This window comes from Eumetopias jubatus, unplaced genomic scaffold (assembly GCF_037043125.1).
Source record: "Eumetopias jubatus isolate StellerSeaLion01/CBP00866 unplaced genomic scaffold, mEumJub1_p1.0 scaffold_16, whole genome shotgun sequence".
NCBI lineage: Eukaryota > Metazoa > Chordata > Mammalia > Carnivora > Otariidae > Eumetopias > Eumetopias jubatus.
Genome location: NW_028274822.1, coordinates 75,851,784 through 75,877,176, shown reverse-complemented (window position 1 = coordinate 75,877,176; position 25,393 = coordinate 75,851,784). Strand labels below are relative to the sequence as shown.

Below are 25,393 nucleotides of genomic sequence, written 5' to 3'. Positions count from 1 at the left end.
ACTGGCTTGCTGGATGATTTTGAACAAGGTGTTTTATTCTGGGTTTTTGTTGCCCTTCGTGTTAAAGATGTTTGTGGTTGAAGGAATTTTCCCAATGGACCTATGGTCTGAACAGTTTACCTCTTTGATATAAAAAGGGGTCTGGTACTGTATGTTCTAGAAGAGCAAGGAGGTAGTTTCCCCTGTAGCTCTCCGTAGTCATTCCTAGATTGGATGCCACAGAGAAGATATTTTTCCCTCCACTCTAGCTCCATCCCAGTATTTGGCATCAAATCCTCTACACTTAGTGGTTCCTTCTTAGAAGATAAAGTATGGCTTTCATCCCTGGCTCTCCTTTTCTCCGCCATTTTCATAATCATGGCGTCTGGGGTTAGGAAGTTGACGAGCACAGTGAGCTTAAATGACCATTCATCACAGTTTGGTTCAGTCTGTCCCTGTCTCCCTCACTTTGTATCCCAAGGCTTTTGGAAATGCCAAAACACTCCGGAATGACAACTCCAGCAGATTTGGAAAATACATGGACATACAGTTTGACTATAAGGTACATTGAAGTTCCTATTACTGGTTCATGGGGACCCCATAACTGACCAGTGACAGAAACCTGACCCAAGGTACCTTAAGGGAGGAAGGGCTTTATTGGCTCAAATAATTGAAAAATCCAGGGTTAGGGCTATTTTGGGAAATGCAAATAAAGACCGCAATGAGATACCATTTCATACTTTCTAGGTGGGGCAAAACTTAAGAAGTCTGGTGATACCAGCTATTGGTGAAGATGTGGATAATTAGGAACTCTAACACATTGCCGGTGGGGTGTACATTGGTGCAGCCCATTTGGAAAACAGTATATTATCTCATGGAAGTTGAAATCCACATAATCTAAGGTGGAACCATTGCACCCCGGAGATACTCCTATAGATTTGCAAGCATGCCCACAAGAGCACTGCTCATCATGGTAAAAGGACTGGAAACGGCAACACATTTGGAGGACTGAGTGTCCATTGACACAGTGGCTAAATGGCGGGATGTCCACCCAGTGAAGCGTCACATAGCGAGAGCAAATGAACGGCATCTAGCTACACATAACATGGTCAAGCCTTAGGAATGTCCAGTGTGTCGGGGTGATGCCATTTCTGACAAAGCCTGAGAACAATGCCGTGTAAACAACGTATTGTTTAGGCATACATAATTATGCAGCATAGGTCGGCAAACGTTTTCGGTTAGGGCCAGGTGGTCAGTTTTTAGACTTTGCGGACCATATCGTTTTGGTCACAACTACTCGGCTCTGCTCTTGTGGCATGGAAGCAACCAGAGATCATCCCTAATGAAAGAGTATGGTTGTTGCACAGAATTTAAACGGGGCTAATGCAGGTCAGGGAGGGTCGACAGAGTTCTCAAGGACATAGAATCGCATGTGACAAAGCGCGTCACTTGGACCAGAGAACAGTCGTTGGCTGAGCATTGAGTGTAGTGATGACAGACTGGCTAAGGGTTTTCCGGAGCCTGGTACGTGGACTTCTGGCGAAGTGTGCCTAGACTTTGGAAAAAAATTGAATAGGGTTACATCTGTCTTAAAACTTATTAAAATTCAACACACATACTAAAAAGGACGCAAGTCGTAAGTACAGCTTGGTGAGTTTTACGTGTGTATATCTGCCTGTGATAACCGGCACTCAGATCAAGATAGAAGAATTCCTAGGGATGCCTGGGTGGCTCAGCCGGTTAAGCGTCTGTCTTCAGCTCAGGTCATGATCCTGGGGTCCTGGGATCAAGTCCCACATCAGGCTCCCTGCTCAGCGGGGAGCCTGCTTCTCCCTCTCCCTCTGCTCCCCCTGCTCATGTGTTCTCTCTCTCTCTCTGACAAATAAATAAATAAAATCTTTTAAAAAGAGTGTATGAAAGAAGATAGAAAAATTTCTAGTGCCTAGAAGAACCTCCTACCCTTCTCTGAAAATACCTGCCTTCCCAAAGGTTACCAACTGGTCTGACCTCTGTAATCAGATTAATTTTGCTGGTTCTTGAGCCTCATGTAAATAGAATTATACAGTATGTTCTATTTTGTGTCTGGCTCCTTTCAATCAACATTCTATCTGTCAGATTCATTCATGGCATTTCATTTAGCGGTTGGGCATTTTTGGCTTATGTGACCTCTTCGCTATTTATCTGTTCTGTTGACGGACATTTGGCTTTTCCGATTTGGGGCTATTGCAAACAGTGCTCTGAACTTCCTTGCCCGTGTCTGTGAGTAGATATTAGTACTCACTCACATTGGGCACATGCTCAGAAGTGGCGTTGCTGAGTTCTTACCAGCAATATTATGACAAGAACAGTTCCCGTTGCGAGCAGGGTTCTCTACACCCTTGTCAACATTTGGTGTTGCCAGTCCTCTTGGTCTGAGACGTTCTGGTGGAGTAGAGTGGTTTCCAGCTGTGATTAACTTTTGTATTTTTGTGATTATAAATGAAGTCCTGATAACTGGCCAATTAAAAATTTTGTGTTAAAGCCTTTTGCCCCACTTTTAATTAGGTTGTTTTTCTCATATTGATTGGCAGGAGTTCTGTATATGTTCTAGAATACAAATCCTCTACCGGAATATTCTTAAAAATAGTGTGGGGGGCACCTGGGTGACTCAGTTGGTAAAGCGGCTGCCTTTGGCTCAGGTCATGGTCCTGGGATCGAGTCCCATATTGGGCTCCCTAATCAGCAGGGAGCCTGCTTCTCCCTCACCCTCTACCACTCCGCCTCCTTGTGCGCTCTCTCGCGCGCTCTCTCTCTCTCTCTCTCTCTCTCTCTCTCTCTCTCTCTCTCTCTCTCAGATAAAATCTTTAAAAGAAATAGAACAGTGTGCTACTGGCACAAGGATATATAAACTGGCCAGTGGACCAGAATGGAGTCTACAAAGACTTCCCCGTATGATATAGTCACTTGGCTTATGACAAAGACACCACTGTAATTGAATAGGGACAGGATTGCCTTTCCAATAAATGGTGCTATCAGTTGGAAATCCATGTGAATAAGACGACCTTTGACCCTCTACCTCACTCCATACACAAAATTTCAATGCCAGTCCCAAACATGAATGGCAAAATAATCACACTTCTAGACAGAAGTATGGAAATTATCACTCATGACCTCAGGGTAGGCAAAAATATTTTTAAAAATGAGCCCAGAAAACACTAGGCTTAGAAGAATCATCATTTGAATTCAGAATTTCTGTTCCTCAGAAGACACCAGCAAGAGAATGGCTTAGTTATTGTTGTCATTGTGCATTTTTTTATTCTGTTCTCAAGGGCATTCCTGTAGGTGGGCATATCATCAGTTACCTGATAGAAAAGTCTCGAGTCGTCTATCAAAACCAGGGCGAGAGGAACTTCCACATTTTCTACCAGCTGCTGGAGGGTGGTGAAGAGGAGCTCCTTGCTTACCTGGGACTTGAGCGGGACCCCCAGCTGTATAAATACCTCTCACAGGTTGGAAAGACCAGCACCTGGCTTGGGTGGCCCTTTGGAGACAGGGATCAAGGCTGTTAGTGGGGGTTTCTAGGGGATGGTCAAGAACTTTCTCATTACCTTTCTGGAGGGATCCTACGGTCTGGTTTGTTGGCACTTATCATAACCCCTCTGTTTATACCTGGCAGGTAGATGGTAGATCATCTTGGTAAAGTGATCTCTAGATGAGTGGCTCTCAGCACTGGCTGATATTAGAATCACCTGAGGAGGTTTTGTTTGTTTTTTTCCAACACACACCCACCCACCCACCCACCCCTGGGCCCTACCCTCCATAGATTCAGATTAATTGGTCTAGTGTGGGACGTGGACATCAGGGTTGTATTAAACATTCCCCTGTGATTCAGTGTAATTAAATGAATCCCTGGTGATTCTAATGCACAGCGGAAGTGAGAACTGCTGGTCTAGGTGCGAGAGTAACTTGCTGTCCGTCCACGTCCACAACTTGTGCTGCGTCCTTCTGCTTTCAAAACTAGTTAGGAAAAGACTCTCCACCTCCTTGCCTCCTATTCTGAGACTTGTTGGCAGCAAAATGAACACACTTCCTTACAGAAGGAGTTCAGGCCATTCCCATAAGCAGTCCTGGGATCCAATGCTGTGAAATGGAATTTCAGAATGTAGCCCCCTCCCCCACCATTGCTCTTTCTGCAGCCAGCATCAAGGCTCTAGAAGGTCTAGGTTGTATAGCACCTACCAATCTTTGATGTCACTAGCACCTTTCTGCCCCAAGATTTCTGGATTTTTCTCTTCTTTACTGGGCCTGGCTTCGAATGGAGGTCACTTGGCAGAGTGCAAGTGGGGACATCATTTGAGAAAGAGAACAAGGTCTTATGAAGTGGATCTTGTAAAAGAAGGACCAACATTTCATAGTGAGTCATGGAGGGAGAGTAGACATGACTGAAACTGATCTTGAAAATGAAGCTATATAATGAAGATAAAAGAATCCCATAATCTCCTTTTTATAAACTTTGTCCTAATTGTTAGAATGAAGAGTAATTCAAATTTGATTTTTTTTTTAAGGACCTAATTTTTCTGACAAAGCTGTATGGTAGCATCACATTTGACATTTTATAACATGATCAGAGAGGGTCAATATATAAAAAGTATTTGTGGGCTTCATTCTTTTTCCCAAGGGCTTCTCCTAACCCTTTGATATTCAAATCATTCCCTTTCGGAATGTATCTTGTCTTTATCCTTGCAGATTTTTTTCCTAGTCTGTTTAATTTGGACAGATCCTCATGCCACAGTGGCTTTGGAAATAGTTCAAGCAATTCGCCAGTATTATTTTGTTCAATTTTGTGTTCTCCCGTAACTTTGACAAACTTTGCGGCTTTACTTGGCAGTATATCCACACTGCTTCTAAACCTCTAGGTGTCCTCCAAGGACTGACCTAAGCTGGTCCCACCCTCAGGGGCGGGAGCAGATGCTGCTGGTTGAATTGGGAAGGGATATTTGGGAGGATGCAGATTTAACAGTGGCCAGTTCACTGGTGAATATTTTCATGCTCTGGCACCTCTGGTTTTCCCATGCAAAATCTTTGAAGATGATAAATCTTCAGATGCCTAGGAATCCAGGAAACACCTTGTACTACAAAAGCAAAACAATAATAATAATAAAAAAAAAAACCCTCATCTAGAACATATTCCCTTTAAATTGTGACATTTGGTGGTATGTGTCTTACCTAAAAGACAACTTCTAAAGTAGTGGGATGTCTCATCACTTCTCCGCTGGTGATCAGTATCCATATAACCCGCCTTTCTCGAAATGCCAAACTTTTATTTTTTTGAGTGAGGGTCTCCTTTTACCTCGTCCCGCACTGCAGTTTCTGCTGGAGGTTGTAAGTGCATCAAGATGGTTTCTGAATTTCAGTGCTGCCCTCTCCCTGCTTATTTTAGCAGATGTTTCTTGAGTCAAACACCTTCAATTTATTTGGCAAATAGGACAAGGAAAACTATTTTTTAAAAAATGCATTCAAAACGATACACTAATGCGTACCTTTGAAATGTGTACCTTTGAAAGTTTTCCCCGGATAGAGAGAAAATTCTAAATTCAATTTGAAAAAAGCAGCAGTTAACAAATCACCCTATGCTAGCTGATTAGTTGACCCTACCTTTTTACAATCCAGAACATTATAGAACTAGCTCTTGTGTGCTTATAGAGAAAACCATTTCGATTCAAGACTAGATGTGGACACGCCTCACTGCCCTTATAAAAATGACATTAGGCAACCCAATTCTGTGTCAACAGGGTCATTGTGCCAAAGAGTCATCTATCAACGACAAGAACAACTGGAAAACTGTTTCCAGTGCCTTTTCTGTCATCGATTTTACGGAAGATGACCTCGAGGTATGAGCCCCAAGGGCGGAACTGCTGGTCAGTGGGGTCTGGGATTGACGAAACAATCCTGGTATCTTGGTGGCCGCCTAGTAGGGTTGCCAGATTCAGCCAAGAAAAACGCAGCACACCTAACTACATTTTAATGGTCACCATTATTTGGGGGTACCATTTGGGACCACAATTAGTCATTGCTTATCTGAAATTCAAATGTTAACTGTAGGTTCTGCATTTCATCCGGCAGACAAAAGATAGTGCTGTATGCAAGGAGGAGGTCATGTTTCTCCCTTCTCTCAAATCCAATCTCAAATATTTAGATGTCCTAGAACTGCAGGATTATCATTTATTTACACTTCTATTTTTGAACAAACTGGAACAAATTGTAGGCTTTATAAACATTGTGTTTTTACACCCCCCCTTTTTTTTGATGGTTAAAACAATTCTTTCAAGAACCAGAATTATAATTTAAAATATTATATATTTCTGTAGCTATATACAGATACATATATCTGTATATATCTGGGATCATGGCACTTGCGTGTAAAATGGTTTATTGGTGCGGAGGGGCGGGGAAGATATAAAAATAGAAGTGTCCTGTGCCAGAGATTGGGGGAGGCATCCTGCCCACCCTGTGCTGAGGCTCTTTATCCCTCTTCCCTTAACACCTGCCCTGTGATGACATTCATCGGTTAGGTGGCTGCCCTTCTCTCCCTGTTCTCCTCGCCCTTTCCCACGTTTCTAGAATCTCTTTGGGATTATCGCCAGCGTCCTGCACCTGGGGAACATTGGTTTTGAAGAGAACCACCAAGGCTGTGCCACCATACCAGACACCCATGAGATCAAATGGATCGCCAAGGTGATGTTCCACTTTTGAAGAGCACAGGAAAGGCCCAGCCCTTTTTGGAGGTGGAAGGGCAGGAGAGGGGAGCTCGAGGCAGCTGGATGCCCAGGTCCCAAGTGGCTAACACCGGGTCCATCCGGCTCATACTGCCTAGGAGAATTAAAGAGCGTGGGGACAGGTGAGGGAGTGGGCAAAAGCCAGCCGGTCAAAAGATCGAATGTGATCTGTTTTGGATTTAAGCAAGATTATCAGTCAGGGCATATGATCCTGGGTCTGGAAATTGCACCAGTTCTTTGTAAATTGGCAAAAAATCCAATCCAGTCACTGAATGGCATTTTGGTTTCCATTTTGACAGCTCTTGGGGGTCCACCCGTCCATCCTTCTGGAAGCTCTCACCCACAGAAAGATTGAAGCCCAAACTGAGGAGGTAAAAATGGCTCTAGGTGGAAACGTACCTGCCTTCCCTGCTATGGCTGCTGCCTGCCTCATAGAAGAGCAGGATGGTGGTCCTGGAGGAGGCCAGACCCCAGCCTTCCAGTTCCTGCAGGGGTCTCCTGCCTCCGCTTCCCCATCGCCAACCATTACACCAAGCTCTCCATGCCTCCCTTTCACCATGCCTTTCCTCCATGAGGTCTTTGCACATCCTGTTTCCTCTGTCTGAACACAGCTCCCTGTGCTTCTCTAATTAACACCTTCTCATCCGTCAGTTCCTGGGGTCATGTCCTCAAAGAGCCTTCCTGATCATCCCACACCTATCCTAAAGCACCATAGGTATCTCCTCACATTGCTCTCAGCTTGCAGCATGATTGTGTGTGATGCGTGAGTGTCCCATCCCCAAACTGTGAGCCCACAGATGCTGGAACTATTTGTCTCGGTCATGGCTATATCTCAGCACCTCCATGCCTGGCACGTAGTAGGCGCTCAAGAAATAGCTCCTGCCTGGACGCTTGCAGGTGGGGTTGGTGTCTTCCCCCAGCACATACCCTTCACTGGCCGTCATTAAAGGCTAATTTGAAGACTCAGGAGGGGGTGGGCTTTTTTTTTTTTTTTTTTTTTTTTACCACTATAGTGATGCACCTGTTGTTGTTCTCAGGTAATATGCCCATTGACACTAGAACTCTCTGTCTACGCTAGAGATGCAATGGCCAAGGCTGTTTATGGACGAACATTTACATGGCTGGTCAACAAAATCAATTCCTCCTTAGTGAACAAGGTTAGTCCACACATTTTTGGTTGATTCACTCTCAGTAATGTGGTAATGTTTTATAACCGACATCATCACTCTAAAGAATTTGTAAGCATCAGCCGTTGGCTCCTGATGGGCAGGGATGGTGTCCTTCAGCATCTACATTTCCAGCACACGGGCTCACAAAAATGCCCATCAAATGATTGTGTCTCAAAGTGTGGGATGCACAGTATTTGCAGTATGCCAGATGCCTTTTGTTGTACACAGAAACTTTTGACTTTAACAGTAGTATGTTTTAACGTGTATAAGAAAAAAAATATGAGTCCTTCAAATTTACCCTAAGTGGAATTATTTAAGTAATAAGGGGGAGTTTATTCAAAGCTAGAAATTAAGGAAAGGGTGCTGGGGCACAGAGAACATTATGGTAAAACTCAAGGAGGTAGTATGTAAAGGACAGATTTGGAAGGCTCAGGACGCCATACAGGATGTTAAATTGTGGCCCTTTCAGAAAAAATAGTCCTAATCTCTTTAAATATCCATCCTGTCTGACAGCACTTAGTCCTCTGTTTAAAATGATATTCAAACCACCTGTCCTGTCTCCTGGATAAACATCTCCTTTGCTGCTGTCTGTAGAGGTTTCAGTCTTTTCTTTGGGATTGATGTGGCCTCGGGAGACCGAGAAGAAGCCAGGGAGTGAATCAGGAGGGGAAGGTCTCACTTCTCGGGTGGGTAGACATGGAAGCTGCAGCGGGATGCTGTGAGGCTTCAGGCCAGAGGAGTGTGCTGGGAAGTTCATTTCCATCCTATGATTCCTCTGTGAGCCAATGTTGGAAGGAGAGAAGGTGTGAGCTGTATAAGCACGTCCCAGCTTTGGAGGCAGCTACTGGGTCTTAAGAGTCATTAAGTAAATGACCCAACAACGAGCAATGTGTGCTACTTTGACTAGGATTTCACCAAGAAAACTGAGATCGGATTGCTGGATATCTACGGGTTCGAGGTCTTCAACAAGAATGGGTGAGTTTGTCATTACTTACTGGTCCTCTGTTCTTCTTTAGGGTCTGAGTCTGGTTTAAGGCATCGCTAGTGTTACTGGAATTGGTTTTCCCATCCTCAGAAATTCTCTGGGTTTCTGTAGCCACTAATTCATAGACTGTTTCAGAATTGGAATAACCATAAAAGATGCAAATGGGACGCCTGGTTAAGCGTCTGCCTTCGGCTCAGGTCATGATCCCAGGGTCCTGGGATTGAGCCCTGCTTCGGGTTCCCTGCTCGGCGGGGAGCTTCCTTCTCCCTCTCCAGCTCCCCCTGCTTCTGCTTTGTCTGTCTGTCTCTCTGTCAAATAAATAAAATCTTTTAAATAAATTTTTGTGTCTCTAGTTTTGAACAGTTCTGCATCAATTACTGCAATGAAAAACTCCAGCAACTGTTAATTGAGAGAACTCTAAAAGCAGAACAGGCAGAATATGAAATGGAAGGTATAGAGGTAAAACATTTAAATATGTTCTCCTCATTTGATTTCCTACTCTAGCAAAAGTGATTTGCTTGAGCAATAATATTCCACTGGAGATTTTATCCTCATTATCCTGGGAATTATTTTTTACTCTTTCTCTGAGTATTTCCTAGGAAATTACTTTGACATTCAGAAAGTTTTTTTTTTAATGTTGGAGATAAAAATCAGATTTTGGAAAAATAGCTTTGGAAAATCACTTTAAAAGAGAGATTTTATGTTCATCTAAATCCTCCTTGGAGAATTCTTTTCTCTTTGTCATTTTAGTGGGAGCCAATTCAGTATTTCAACAACAAGATCATCTGCGATTTGGTGGAAGAGAGACACAAAGGAATCATTTCCATTCTGGTGAGAAAATTAATGTTGGCTTAGAGTCTTCGTACAGTGTTGCCAACACGCAGAAGAATTTCCCCCTGGGCTTCAAAGGGTTGCTTAGCCCGAGCAGAAAACCAGAAAACATAAAGGAAGGTTTTATAAAGAACGTCCGTTGATCCTGAGCTGAGGCTCCTTGGGATGCACCTGTGACTTTATCTTGAACGGTTGCACCTTCTGAGAACACCCATGGCCACCAACTCACAATCGTTCCAATTTAGACATCACTGTTTTTAAATCGAAAGGCGAATGAAAAAGTATTTCTTTGCCTTGCCATTTGTGATCCTCTCCCTTCTAATAGGAGTAACAGGTCCCTTTTCCCCTCCTGCCCCCTCCTCCACCTAACTGTTGTGGGAACAAGATTCTAAAGCCCAATAGGGATATTAATGGGTGGTGACTGTAGTTACCAGGGACATGGGCACCACCCGGATTCAGACCCCAGCCCTCCCCCAACCCCATTGCTCACTAGCTGTGTAAACTTGGGTGGGTGGTTTAACCTCTCTGAGCTCCAATATCCTTGTCTTTAAGTGGGTGCAGTGCTAGTACTCAGAATTATTTTTCACTCTTTCTCTGAGTATTTCCTGGGAAACACTTAAGAGGAGTTGTAAGGACCAGTTGCGATTGTGTATGCACAGGGCTTGGAATTATGCTGCTGTGTGGTAAGCATTCAGACTCTGTACACTCAACAGATACTCATCAGTGCCTCCTTGGTGTCATGATTGTACCTTGTTCTTTGGGACACAGCAGTGCACAAAACAGATCAAAACCACTACACTCATGAGGCTTTAAATTCTAGCACAGAGACTGACAAGAAACAGGTTAGTGGGCAAAATTAGTAGGTTGTACAATGAAGAAAAAAGCAGACAGGATTACATGTGGTGGGGAGGACAATTCAGTTTTAGGTAAGCCGGTCTGGGAAGGGCAGTGTGGACCCTGGTCTGGGAAGGGCAGTGTGGACCTCCGGAGAAGCACGTTCCCGGAAGTGCGGACTGACCTAAACTGTTCTGTGCGCACTCCATGCTCATATGGATTGCTAGACTAGTATTTTTATTTTTTTTATTTTTTTTAAAGATTTTATTTATTTATTTGAGAGAGAGAGAGAATGAGAGACAGAGAGCACGAGAGGGAAGAGGGTCAGAGGGAGAAGCAGACCCCCTGCTGAGCAGGGAGCCTGATGTGGGACTCGATCCCGGGACTCCAGGATCATGACCTGAGCCGAAGGCAGTCGCTTAACCAACTGAGCCACCCAGGCGCCCCTAGACAAGTATTTTTAAATATTTTAGTGATAAATACTTGTTTCTATGTGGTTTTCCATAGATGGAATCAGGAAGCATAGAGATGCTACTTAAAGAGAGTTGTCTCACCAATCTGAACCCTGGTGGGTTTTTTTTTTTTCCCTTGGTGTTTTAATAAAAACTGCAGGGTTGATTCATTTCTTAAGATGGTCTATTAAATGTTAACAATGTTAAGGACCCGAAATAGGAAATAGACACAGCTGGAGAAATGTGAGAAATTAGACGCAGCTTTCTTTCCATGAAGATTTTGCTCCTAGTAAAAGGGGGTCTGTTTTTGGCCAGCAATGACTGGTTAAGAGAAAATGAGGTGGTATGTTTAAGTAAGCTGGTCATGGAGGCTGTGAAGTGTCCTTGGGAAGACTCTGGAATATAGCAGTCTGATGGGTGGAAGAGTTGATTTTTCAAAGAATTTCCCATCCCTCTGAGACGCTAGGCACATGTAACAGATAGCTGCCCTCCCACCTCCAATGTTCACTTGAACTTGTGTTAGATGACAAGATTTTAGTCCAGTACATTCTGCCACAGCTGGTGAGGACATTTAAACTTAGAATTGATGGCATGTGATGGCTGCTACAGATTGAGTCCTCTCTTCTTCTCTGGAAGGATGAAGAATGTATCCGTCCTGGTCCTGCTACAGACTTGAGTTTCCTGGAGAAATTGGAAGAGAAAGTAGGCAAGCATGCACACTTCCAAACGTATGTATCTCACTTGACAAGCTGTTGCATGGGGAAGCTCATCATATATCCACTTTCTTGGGTATCTGGGCAGCGGACCCCATAGTTATTCTTCGCTCACTTCTTCATACATTGAAATGTGATGCACCATAATGATACACCAAGTCATATATATGCATACCCTTTGTTAGTAGAAATCAAATTCAAATGAATTCCAGGTAGAATGTTCTAAGATTTTGTATCTTTCTTTATGATTGTTACATTTTGGATAGGGTCACATGCATCAAATAGTCTTTTTTAATGGTCTTTTTTGAAAGTTAGGTTTAAAATATAAAATACATATAGTGATATGCGTATATCTGAATCTTTACATTGTATGTACCTCCCTCATCATCACCACCAGATCAAGATATAGAGCATTTATAACATCCCAGAAAATTGACTAGAAATTTAACTTAGTCTTTGAGACAAGGAGGAGAAGAGTTGAGTATGTCATGCTCAGGAGTCCTAAAGCCCTGGTCTTGGATCCCTCAGCCACTTACAAGACATGTGACATATTACTATACCAAGCGGGTAGCTACCTAAATTATCTAATACAATTTCTGTCCGTGGCAAAGACTCAGTAAAGGGTAGTGGCTTTATCAGAGCTTTTGTAGAATATTGCAAGGATAAGTAAATGAATCAGAAATAGAAAAACTAACTGTGGTATGTTCACAAATGGAATAATAGATAGCCATGAGAATGTATAATCTGCAACTACATGCAGTGATGTGGGTAAATCACAGAACATGTAAACGAGAAATCAGACACAATATATACTGTACGATTCCGTTTCTGCGAAGTTTAAAATCAGATAAAAACCATCCTGTTGTGTTGGATGTCAGGTCATAACTGGAAAGGGCTCAAGGTGGTGGTGGGGGTAATTCTCAGGGGGCTGGTAATATTCTGTTTCTTGATCTGAGTGCTGGTTACATGGATGTGATTATTGTGCCAGAATTCACTGAACTGTATACTTAGGATATCTGCGCTATCAGTATATATGTGTATACATTTCAAGAAAAGGCTATAAAAAATTAGGAATCACCAGAATCTGAAAAATGATCTTTTGTGAGTATTTTAATCACTCAACATCACAAAAATGTAAGGCAGTACAATTGTTTCTTAGTTATCACCTGGAAAAAAATACAAGTTATTTCATTGTATAAGTACGTATTTCTGTGGCTCACATGTGTTTTTTTAATTCCTCAGTTCTTAGAAAAAGGATCCAATTTTTAAGTTTTTATTTCAATTCCAGTTAGTTAACATACAGTATAAAATTAGTTTCTGGTGTACAATATAGTGATTCAACATTTCCATACATCACCCCCGGTGCTCGTCACCACATGTGCCCTCCTTCATCCGCATCACCAATTTCCCCATCCCCCCACCCACCTCCCCTCTGGTCACCATCGGTATGTTCTCTATAGTTAAGGGTCTGTTTCTTGATCTGTCTTTCTCTCCCTTCCCCCCCCACCTTTGTTCATTTGTTTCTTAAATTCTACATATGAGTGAAATCATATGGTGTCTTTCTCTGACTTCACTTAGCATTATTGTCCCTAGCTCCATCCATGTTGTTGCAAATGGCAAGATTCTATTCTTTTTTTATGGCTGAGTAATATTCCGTTGTATATCTACACACCGTGTATCTTCTTTATCCATGCATCATCAATCGATGGACACTTGGGCTGCTTCCATAATTTGGCCATTGTAGTTAATGTTGCTTATATAAACATTGGGGTGGGGGGGCATGTATCCTTTTGAATTAGTGTTTTTGTTTTCTTGGGGTAAATACCTAGTAGTGCAATTTGCTGGATCGTAAGGTAGTTCTATTTTAACCTTTGGAGGAACCTGCATACTGTTTTCCAGAGCGGCTGCACCAGCTTGCATGCCCACCACCAGTGCAAGAGCCTTCCCCTTTCTGCACAGAGAGGGATCTAATACTAGAGAGACCTATGCGCGTTTGGCTTCCAGTGCTGGCCTTCAGTCGATTGTCATGTTCCTAAACAACTTGTCAAGGCCTCCCTCGCGCTCTTCGATTCACATATTGGGGCATTTTGTTGCCGCGACCTAGAACGGTTCCGTTCGTGTCTGTTTCTGTCTTGCCGCAGCCGGAAGCTGGCGGGGCCGAAGGGCCGGAAGAGGATTGGCTGGATGGAGTTCCGGCTCTCCCACTACGCAGGGGAGGTCACCTACTGCACCCAAGGCGAGTGTCACAGCCGCGCAGGTGCCCCTGTGTCCACGGAAGACGTGGCTGTCGGGCCATCCCAAAAGCTCGCTAGCCCTGCTTGCAGGCATGCCATCTGAAGGGTTTTATTCATGACTTCCGTATAACCACTTCATTTCACCCGTTTAAAGAGTACAGTTTAAGTAGTTTTTACTGTATTCACCCTGTAGTTACACAACCATCACCACAGTGCATTTTAGAACACTTCACCCCAAAAAAGAAACCCCGCATGCATCAGCAACCACTCCGTTTGCCCCAGCCCCCTCCCCCACAGCCCTAGGCTACCAACTCCTCTATTTTCTGTCTCTGCCGATTTGACCCTTCTGAGTATTTCGTACAGATGGAGTCTCACAATATGTGGTCTTTTGTGTCTGGCTTCTTTCACTTAGCATCGTGTTTTCGAGGTTCTCCCATGTTGTTATTTTTATGGCTGAATCATAGTCCATTCTACGGATAGACCTCATTTTGTTTATCCTTTCATCCGCTGATGAAAGTTGGGTGTGTTCACACTTTTGAGCCATTAGTAATAATGCTCCTGTGAACATTTTCTTTCACAACGTTTAAAAAACATTTTCGTTGGTCACTTCTGCTTTAGGTTCTAAATTATTTTCACTTCTTTTTTTTATGTTTTTTTTAAATTTAGTACATCATTGGTTTTGATATAATGTTCAATGATTCACGAGTTGCATATAACACACGGTGCTTATTTTTTTTTATTTTTTTATTTTTTTAAAGATTTATTTATTTGAGAGAGTGAGAATGAGAGAGAGAGAGTACATGAGAGGGGGGAGGGTGACAGGGAGAAGCAGGCTCCCCGCCGAGCAGGGAGCCCGATGCGGGACTCGATCCCGGGACTCCGGGATCATGACCTGAGCCGAAGGCAGTCGCTTAACCAACTGAGCCACCCAGGCGCCCTGGTGCTTATTTTTTTTAAAGTAGGCTCCATGCCCAACGTGGGGTTTGAACTCACGACCCCGAAATCGGGAGTCACATGCTCTACCGACTGAGCCAGCCAGGCGCTCCTAAATTATTTTCACTTCTGAGTAAGTTTATTTCGCTAAGAATCTTTAAAAAGCAATACATTTTTTTTCTCTTAAATTGCCAGTGGTATAAAAACAGAAAACATTTAAAAATAAGATGACTCTCTCTGTGCAGATAATTGATTTTTGTTTAAAGAATAATATACATGTAAGGCTGGAAGTTGCTGCCCATACAGAAAAATCCAAAAAGGAAACCAAAAGCCCCCTTTACTCCTAGCTTCTCCCTGAGGTAACCACAAGAACCAACAGTTTCTTGTACTTTTTCAGGAAAATAGAAATCTCTTACACATGCAGGTGCACACATACACATCCAAACAGCACACATGTGCACCCAAAACTAACACAGGTTATTATTTTGTATTCTTTGTTTTGCGTCTTTTCATTTAATGACTATTAGAGATCATGTGGATTCCAATTAACACTCAGTGAGCACTTACTGGGGGCCAGGCACTGTCCCAGTGCTTTACCTCGGTTCACTTAAAGCTCACAGAACCCTTTTATTATTATTATCATACATTGTCCATTCTCCACAGCAGCCTACAGAGCCCACCACGTTTCTTTTGAGAGGCTGCAGGCACTCCCTCTAGGGCTGTGTCCTTTGACCCATTTGCTGGACACTGCTTGTTTCCAGCTTTGTCTCTTGTAAACACTGCTGTGTTTGCGTCTTTGCATATTTCACTTGGCTCATCGCAGCATGTTATATACATAGGCTGAATTCCTGGAACCAGAAGTGGCGCATTGCTCATTTAAAGGTTCTATCAGGGAGCGCCTGGGTGGCTCAGTCGGTTAATCAGCTGCCTTTGGCTCTGGTCGTGATTCCAGGGTCCTGGGATTGAGCCCTCAGCTGAGAGCCTGCTTCTCCCTCTCCCTCTGCCTGCCACTCTGCCTACTTCTGTGCTCTCTCTCTCTCTCTCTCTCTCTCAAATAAATGAATAAAATTTTTTAAAAAATAAAGCTTCTATCAGAAGTTAGTTTGGGGGCGCCTGGGTGGCTCAGTCGTTAAGCGTCTGCCTTCGGCTCGGGTCATGGTCCCAGGGTCCTGGGATCGAGCCCTGCATCGGGCTCCCTGCTCCACAGGAAGCCTGCTTCTCCCTCTCCCACTCCCCCTGCTTGTGTTCCCTCTCTTGCTGTTTCTCTCTCTGTCAAAAAATAAATAAAATCTCGGGGCGCCTGGGTGGCTCAGTCGTTAAGCGTCTGCCTTTGGATCAGGTCATGAGCCCAGGGTTCTGGGATCGAGCTCCGCATCAGGCTCCCTGCTTTGCAGGAAGCCTGCTTCTCCCTCTCCCATTCCCCCTGCTTCTGTTCCCTCTCTTGCTGTGTCTCTCTCTGTCAAATAAGTAAGTAAAATCTTAAAAAATAATAATAATAAAATAAATAAAATCTTTAAAAAAAAAAAGTTAGTTTGGACCTCTTCTAGGTGTGTACCTGAAGAGAGCAGGGACTTGAACAGATATTTGTACACCCACATTCATAGCAGCATTATTCACAGTAGCCAAGAGATGAAAACAATCCAAGTGCCCATGAATGGCTGCATGGGTCAAGCTCTACATAAACAGCTGGAACTGTTATTCGGTCCTAGAAAGGAAAGGAGTTCTGATACACCATGCCATACGGATGAAACCTTGAAAAAACCTCTGTCAATTGAAATCAGCCAGTCACAAAAGGACAAAAACTGTATGATTCTGATGACAAAGTGCCTAGAGTGGCCAAACTCACTGAGACAGAAAGTAGAAAAGTGGTTATCAGGGGAAGGGGAAATGGGGAATTAGCGTTTAATGGGGTCAGTTTTCAGTTTGAGGAAATGCGTTCTGGAGACGGATGGTGGTGATGGTTACACGACAGTGTGACTGTACTTAATGCCACCGACACTTAAAAATAGCTAAAATGCTGAATTTTAAGTTATTTATATTTTACCATAATAAAAATGTTAGTTTTGATAGCTCCAAATAGTCTTCTCAAAAGGTTGTATCTTAGATGTTTTTGATACATGTCTTTTTTTTTTAGCAGGTTTTGATTTTTTTATTTTTTAAGTAGACTCCATGCCCGGTGTAGAGCCCAATGCGGGGCTTGAACTCACGACCCTGAGATCAAGACCTGAGCTGAGATCAAGAGTCGGACGCTTAACCCACTGAGCCACCCAGGCGCCCCTGGTGCTGATTTTGTAACGTCATTTAGTTACTAATATAATTATTATTAACTGACTAGGTTTTAAGTGAGCACTTAAAAACCAAATTTTAAAATTGGAAATGGCACATCCTCCTTTGTATGAGGATATGGGTCCCTCTAGTCGTGATGCTTCAGTTTCGCTTTCCTCAGCGGTGGGGATGATTTTTCTCACCTGGCTTCCCCTGGCCACTCTTGAAATTCAATCCTCCCTGCATTGTTTTGATGTCATTCCCCCTTTTTTTTTTTTTTTAGATTTGATTGATTGATTTATTTTAGAGATAGCGTGCAAATATGGGGAGGAGAAGAGGGATAGGGCAAGCAGACTCCAAGCTGAGTACAGAACCTGACACCGGGCTCGATCCCATGACCCTGGGATCAGGTTGCAAGCCAGAAGGGAGAGTTAGACATTCAACTGACTAAGGAACCCAGGCACCCCTTGATGTCATTCCTTTTTTGCATAGCTCTTTGCTACTGGACTAGGACAGGTGTACGATACTAAGCATAGAGGCTCTACATTCATGTGATAGCTCGTGAGAGGTTAGAGGATAGTGTGTGTGTGCCATAAATTCAATTCTGAGGACCTTGTTCTCAACCAGGGATGGGATTAGTCTTCTAGGAACATCTGGCAATGTCTAGAGACAAACTTGTCTTTCCCAGCTGGGAAAGGTGCTACTGGCATCGAGTGGGTAGGGGTCAGGGCTGCTGCTGACCATCTTACAATTCACAAGACAGTCCCCACAACAAAGAATTCTCCAGCCCCAAATGTCGGTCGTGCCAAGGCTGAGAAACTCTGATCTGAGCCTAGGAGATTATTCTCAGGATTTCCCTTTGCAGTCAGTTGGGATGAAATTGCATTTTTAGGCAAAACCAGCGATTCAAATAATTTTCAATGTTTTACAGGATTCTTAGAGAAAAACAATGATCTCCTCTACAGACATCTGAAAGAAGTGAGTCTGGAATTTAACTATATGTATTTCTGAAGGTATCACCCATGACACTGATTTGGGGGTAGATTTGGGCCTTCTGGATTTTTCTGTTCAATGCGTTACGTTAGAACTCCATCATGTCATGCCCAGAACAGATATTCAAGATCATCTGTATGATATGCCCTTGATTCAAGAATGTGTGTTGGCCCTGCTGTGTGCTGGGCTAGTTCTGGGCAGTCCTCATTTTCATGGGGCTTACCATGGGGGAAGGGAGTGGCCAAGAATAAATATATACAGTTGACCCTTGAACAGCATGACCCTGCCAATTCCCTGTGCATTCAAAAATCCACGTATAACTTTTAACTCTCCCAAAACTTAACTACCAGTAGCCTACTGTTGACTGGAAACCTTGCTGATACATAAACAGTCGATGAACACACATTTTGTATGTTCTGCATTATATACTATATGCTGTGTTCTTACAATGAAATAAGCTAGAGAAAAGAGAATGTTACTAAGAAAGTCCTAAGAAAAATACATTTGCAGTCCTGTACTGTAAAAAAAATATCTGTGTATAAGGGGATCCACATGATTCAAACCGATTTTGATCAAGGGTCAACTGTACGCGAATAAGTTACCCATTGGTGAGAAGTGCTACAAAGAAAGTAAGGAAACACGATTGAGGGGGATATTTTTAATTTAGTTTAGGAGAACAGAGAAAACCCCCTATGGAGGTGACTTTGGGCTGAAACCTGAGTGAGAATGATATTGGCTGTGGAAAGATCAGGCTGACTCCAGGTTGAGGGACCGGTGTGTGTAAAGGCCCTGAGGCCCAGATGAGTTCAGTGTGTGTTCAGTGAGGGGTATAATGTTAGGAGAGGGGACTGAGCCCAGCAGGGTCAGGTCCCCAGGGAGGAGGAGAGATTTTTATTCTGGTGCAGTGGGAATATACCAGGGTAGCATGAACAGAGGATGAGAAAACTTGAGACCGAGAAGTCTCGACTTGCTCAAGGTCACATCATGAAGCGGAGCCGGAGTTGAGATTAGCCCCCGAGGCCGCTGCTGCAAGTTCCAGTCTCCTTCCATATTCCTCACTGATCAGAAAAACCTTGGGTGTTTTGAAGCCTTACTTTGTATTGAAACAGTTACCTATTTTATAAAAATTGGATTTCATTTAATTAGCTTGGTCTACAAAAAGCTTAAATGTAGGGAGACCTTTTCAGAGTGAACGCACAGACTGTTCATTTCAGGAGTACCTTCTGGCCTTTCCCCACCTTTCTCTGCCCAATCTCTGGGCTTCAGGATAGAGAGCTAGTCCTAACTTTGGATCTCTGCTCTGGGCTGAGTGTCAGCCCCACCTCTTCCCAATGGGGGGTTCTCGAGCAGATTTCCCCATTGGTGGGGTGGGTCTGGTGGTGCCTCCCTCCCAGAGTTTGTGAATGACACGGGAGTGGAAGGGCCCGGCTGACCCAGGGAGTGCAGTGCCAGGCTCCAGGCTTTGCCTCTGCGCACCATGGCATGCCCTTCACAAACCCACCCACGGAGCGTGCTCCCCGTGGAAAACTCTCAGAGTCTGTCACTTCACCAGCCAGGGTTGACACTCCTCGCCCTTTCTTTTGACTTCGAGATGGGTCGTTTCTAATATGTTCACTCCTGTCCACAAATTGCCCTTTCATGCCATCGTTAAATGCAGAATTAGAGTGGAATAAACACATTTTTAAAAATAGGTTAACTGGAGAGGCAAGGTTTTTTGTTGTTTTTTTTTTTTTTTAAGCTTTTATTATTTGAGAGAGAGAGAGAGAGAGCAAGAGCAAGAGCACAAGCAGGAGGAGCAGCAGAGGGAGAGGGAGAAGCAGGCTACCCACTGAGCAGGGAGCCTGACGCAGGGCTCAATCCCAGGACCCTGAGATCATGACCTGAGCCTGAGCCGAAGGCAGACGCTTAACCGACTGAGCCACCCAGGTGCCCCTAAACAATTTTCTTTTAATTTAAAGAAAGGTTGAATTGTGGTAAAAGGCATGTACCATAAAATTTACCATCTCCACTGTTTTTAAATGTGCATTTCAGTAGCGTGGAGCACCATCCCATCATTGCGCAACTAATCTCCAGGATCCTTTCCGTCTTGGAAAACTGAAACTCTGCCCCCATTTAAAACACTAACTCCCCGTGCCTCCTCCCTCAGCCCCTGCAGCCACCACCTTACTTCCCGTCTCTCTGAATTTGATTCCTCTAGGAACCTCATGTAATTGGGGTCATACAGTATTTGTCCTTCTGTGTCTCATTTCTGTTCCTTAGCATAATGTCCTTAGTTTCATCCATGTCCCCACATGTGTCACAGTTTCCTTCCTTCTTAAAGGTCAAATGATATTTCATTGTGTGGATATAAAGAAAAGAATTTTAGTGTCGAACTAATTGTTTTTTAATTAAAGATTTTTGGGGCACCTGGGTGGCTCAGTCAGTTGAGTGTCCTCCTCTTGATTTTGGCTCAGGTCATGAGATCAAGCCCCGTGTCTGACTCCACGCTGAGCGTGGAGCCTGCTTAAGAGTCTCTCTCTTCCTCTCCCTTTGCCCCTCCCCCACTCTCCCTCAAATAAATCTTTTAAAAATATAAATAAAATGAAAGATTTTTGGTAATGCAGATTATTTTGAAAATGTGTGCACAGAGGCAAAAAAATCAAACTGCCCTAAAGCTGGTGTCCTTGACCCCATGTCACCAATTCTCTCTCTCCTGAAAGCCAACTGGTCTAGCCATTTGATTGTGTATGTTTCCAGGGACGGTACAGACCAAGAGATGTGTGTATCTCCCTATTTTTCCTTTCTCTTCACACAATAATCGCACACTGTGCATGTGGTCCTTGTCTTGCTTTTTTTTTTTTTAAACACCATATCTTGGAGATCATTCTTCAAGAGCTGGTTCTTTCTCTAGCAGCTGGACTAGGAACAGAGATAGCTCCACTGTGTCAGAGGAAAAACAATCCAACGGCCTCACCTCATAGACAGAGCAGTGGATCCAGTATTTAAACGTTTCCTGCCATGTGTGTCTTTTTTCCCATCTTCTTCAAGTGCTCCCAAAGCAAATGGCTCTGGGCTGTTGTGCACACTTAACGCAAGTTTCCTGAAGACCGCTTAGGGACTTCTGAAGCAGCGAATGCGGAGCTCATTTCCTTTATTTGCAGGTGTTGTGCAGGTCCAAAAACCGCATCCTGAAGGAATGCTTCCTGGTGGCCGAGTTAGAAAACCGGAGAAGGCCACCAACGGTGAGTGGGGGAAAAATGCCCATGGGGAATTGGAAAGGTAGTAAAAATCAGCCAGAGGGTGCAACGATTCTCAGTTACCTGTGCATTTTAAACTGTCCTTCCTTTTTCTGAAAGCGTCACTCTCAACACATACTGTTAAATATATATTTTCCGAGTGTAGCAACCATTGTGTTTATTTGCAGACACTCACTGAGTGCCCACTGTGTGTCAGGCACTGTGGGGGGGGGGGGGACACGAGATTTAGCAATAACAGAATGGACGAGGTCCCTGTTCTCATGGGGCATATAATCTAGTGGGAGAGAATATAGGAAAATACCGTCAGAGAAAGAAGGAACTTAGCACAAGTGTCATAAAGGAAGCTTGGTAACAAGGAAATGGGAGGCTGGTGGGGGTGATGGTTAACGGCAATACTGACTCCTATGAGGTGCTCACCATGTATTGGCTGAGTAAGGAAAGCACCCCGGACAGGTGCTCTTCCAACCTCTGCCTGACCAGCCTAAGCTTGGACTTATCAGGCCAGAACACCCCGAACCTTCTCTTAGTGGGCAAGATGGTAACGAGTAGGGCAGTATGTCAGGGGCTGGGATCTAAAGAGCTGGAGTCTTGTGCCCTAGCCAATTTCCTCTGTATTTACTGGGAGAAGCAATATCTCCCTAGCTCATTCTCTCTCTCTGAAGGTGGGGACTCAGTTCAAAAACAGCCTGAGCAGCCTTCTGGAAATCCTCATCTCTAAGGAACCTTCGTACATCCGTTGCATCAAGCCCAATGAGAGGAAAGAACCCAGTGAGTTGTGAATCATTCTGAACACTGAGCTCAGGGAAATGAGGCTGGAAGGAAAGCCAAGATGGCAGTGGATTAAAATCCTTAAAAAACAAACCCACAGCCTTGCTCCTTATCCTTTGTACATGAATTCTTTTCATTTTTAAATAGTAGTAGGCAAATAAATAGGGAGGGAGAGTTTTTTTTGATAGTCCTGAGTGAGCATTGCTCAGAGCCTTGCCCATTTCAGGAGCAACACAGCTGAGCCAGACAGATGTCAGAGGTGAGGGGAGCAGTGTTGTTTCTCTCCAGCCGGGGAACGGTCTTCCAAGATGGTCTATGACTTGGGTATCTTCCAAGCTCATGCTGTGGTCAGTGACACTGTTGTACAGAAGGCAGGCAGGAAGAGCAAATGAGTGAAGCAGACTGGATGTAAGGCAATAAGGAGTGGAGGGGACTGTGGCAAACTGCAAAGGGCACATGCTGTCCAAAGAGGCAGCCCTCTTCCCTTCCAACCAGTTGTTGCCATGTGGAACTCTAGCCCAGACTGGCCAGATATCATGGTTTTTTAAAGAGAAACCAGAAATCCAGATGTTCCTGTAAAATTCCCCCCATTACAACACACACAAACATATACACACACAGTTAGGACCTGACAAAATTTGTCCGTGGCCAGATCCAGTCCACGGATGGTCAGCTTACAGCCTGTGGTCTGTCTTGGTTGAAACAGAGCCATGGGGTCCTTTACTGTCACTCTCCCTTCTGTGTTTCTAAAGGCAAGTTTGACGACTTGCTCATAAGGCATCAGATCAAGTACCTGGGACTGATGGAGCACCTTCGGGTGAGACGGGCAGGCTTTGCATACCGGCGGAAATACGAGCATTTCTTGCAAAGGTAATGTTTGTTTTGTTGATCCGAAGCCGGTCCAGTCAAAAACCTACTGTGTGCGGAGTGTCTGGGTGTGGCCATGAATCAAAGGCCATCCCCCAGGGAACTCAGTTGGGGTCTTCTGTAACTGTGATGAACACTAACATTTTGGAGAATAGGAAGCTGACTCAGTTTACTTCCTTCCCTTCGGCCCCAAGCCTGTAACTTCTTGGAGTCCCGGCAGCGCAAGGCTGATGCATAGGCCGGTCACAAGGGGGCAGACATGGGCAGCACACCACTTGAGTCTGTACATAGTTGCAGAGGACCCTCTTCATGGTGATTGTGGGTGCTGGATTAGTGCCAGCAGTCTGGGAGCGATCCTCTCGGCCTCATGGGCTATCCAGAGAAGCAAGTGTAGTGGTGGGAACATGGGCGTTGAAGCCACACAAACCTGGGTGGGAATCCCCCTCTGGTCTCTTCTAGCTTATGATGCTAGAAAAATGACTTATTTCCTTACGGGTAAACATAGAGATTAAATTGTCTGCTCTTGGGGAGCTCATCAGGATTTAATGATATAGTCCACCGGCACCCAAATTGCTTGTGCACTAATACTTCACTGGTGGTGGGCTGTGTGTCAATTGTGCAAAAATAATCAACACATTCTCGCACCCCCAAGGGAAGCATAATGGTTATTTTTGAAGGTCAACATGGTTGAGTGTTGGCAATTTCATATTTCAACCTGATTACTAGGCTTCTTTGGAACTACAGCTTTATAAAAGTCGTGTACACGAGCTTACATTTTTCATCTAATTTCTTGTATTTTGCAATTTATGTCAAGATTCTGCCTTTTAAAACTTGAGCATTTCCTAGCAGCTCTTATTTTTAGCCCCTGATTTAGTGATCCCAGATCCTTCTTTCCAAGGATCATGCTGGTTTTTCTCCCGTGAGTCTCATGTCTTGGAAAGTGCTATCTGCTTATATGCATTTATCAAGTAATAATCTATTTCCTCACTGTTATTTTTACTTCTAGTTAGTTAACATACAGTGCAATATTGGTTTCTGGAGTAGAATTCAGTGATTCATCACTTACGTACGTACGTACAACACCCAGTGCTCATCACAACAAGTGCCCTCCTTAATCCCCATCCCCCATCTAGCCCATCCCCCACCCGCATCCCTCCATCAACCCTCAGTTCTCTGTTGTCAAGAATCTCTTATGGCTTGTTTCCCGCTCTCCTTTTTTTTTTCTTCTCCCCCTTCCCATATGTTCATCTGTTTTCTTTCTTAAATTACACATGTGAGGGGTGCCTCGGTGGCTCAGCCGTTGGGTGCCTGCCTTCGGCTCAGGTCATGGTCCCAGGATCGAGCCCCGCATCGGGCTCCCCGCTCGGTGGGAAGCCTGCTTCTCCCTCTCATACTCTCCCTGCTTGTGTTCCCTCTCTCGCTGTGTCTCTCTCTGTCAAGTAAATAAATAAAATCTTTAAAAAAAATTACACATGTGAGTGAGATCACATGGTGTTTGTCTTTCTCTGACCGGCTTTTTTTGCTTAGCATAATACACTCTAGTTCTATCCACGTCCTTGCAAATGGCACGATTTCATTCTTTTTGATGGCTGCGTAATCCATTGTATGTATATACCACATCTTCTTTATCCATTCATCTGTTGATGGACGTTTGGGCTCTTCCCATAGTTTGGCTATTGATAATGCTGCTATGAACATCGGGGTGCATGTGCCCCTTCAAATCTGTTATTTTTATCTCTTTTGGGTAAATACCCAGTAGTGTGATTGCTGGATCATAGAGTAGTTCTATTTTTAGCTTTTTGAGGAACCTCCATACTGTTCTCCAGCCTGACTGTTATGTTAATGATTCATGTAACTGCTGATACCCTTTAGCTATAACCCCCTTATCTCCTTACCACCCCGGCCCCAGCCCTAGGCAACCACTCACATGCTTCCTGTCTCTAGAATAGATTTCCCTATTCTGGAAATTTCATATGCGTGGAATCATACAGTACGTAGCCTTTTGTGACTGGTTTCTGTCACTTTGCAGTGTTTCCAAGGTTCGTCCCTGTGGTAGCATATGTCAGTATTTCATTCCATTTTAAGGCCGAATCATACTCCGTTGCGTGGATAGACCACATTTTATATATCTTATATAATGGGCATTTGGGTTGATGGGCATTTGGGTTGTTTCCACTCGGGGCTATTATGAATAACGCTGCTAGGAACATACATGTACAGGTATGTATATGGACATGTTTTTGTGTTGGGGGAAGGCGTATACCCAGGAGTAGATTACTAGGTCGTATGATAACTCGGTGTTTAATTGGTTGAGGAACTACCAGCCTATTTGCCTTTTTTTTTTTTTTTAACGTACCTCCCTTGCACCCTGTTTTTGCT

General features: G+C 43.9%; 1 protein-coding gene and 1 non-coding gene across 2 annotated transcripts in view; one reads left to right on the top strand and one right to left on the bottom strand.

The window, feature by feature from the left end:
* MYO1H (myosin IH) overlaps positions 1-25,393 on the top strand; it is a 43,526-nt gene that overhangs the window by 4,569 nt on the left and 13,564 nt on the right. The window contains exons 4-18 of the mRNA XM_088019408.1: positions 461-541; positions 3,288-3,467; positions 5,751-5,849; positions 6,580-6,693; positions 7,034-7,105; positions 7,772-7,891; positions 8,811-8,878; positions 9,242-9,347; positions 9,639-9,719; positions 11,642-11,733; positions 13,860-13,954; positions 18,082-18,128; positions 21,284-21,364; positions 22,042-22,147; positions 22,900-23,017. Coding sequence (XP_087875534.1) covers positions 461-541; positions 3,288-3,467; positions 5,751-5,849; positions 6,580-6,693; positions 7,034-7,105; positions 7,772-7,891; positions 8,811-8,878; positions 9,242-9,347; positions 9,639-9,719; positions 11,642-11,733; positions 13,860-13,954; positions 18,082-18,128; positions 21,284-21,364; positions 22,042-22,147; positions 22,900-23,017 — 1,460 coding nt within the window. The remainder of the gene's footprint in view (positions 1-460; positions 542-3,287; positions 3,468-5,750; positions 5,850-6,579; positions 6,694-7,033; positions 7,106-7,771; positions 7,892-8,810; positions 8,879-9,241; positions 9,348-9,638; positions 9,720-11,641; positions 11,734-13,859; positions 13,955-18,081; positions 18,129-21,283; positions 21,365-22,041; positions 22,148-22,899; positions 23,018-25,393) is intronic.
* Positions 14,921-14,993, bottom strand: TRNAG-CCC (transfer RNA glycine (anticodon CCC)). Its single transcript has one exon. It is a non-coding gene; the product is annotated as a tRNA-Gly (tRNA).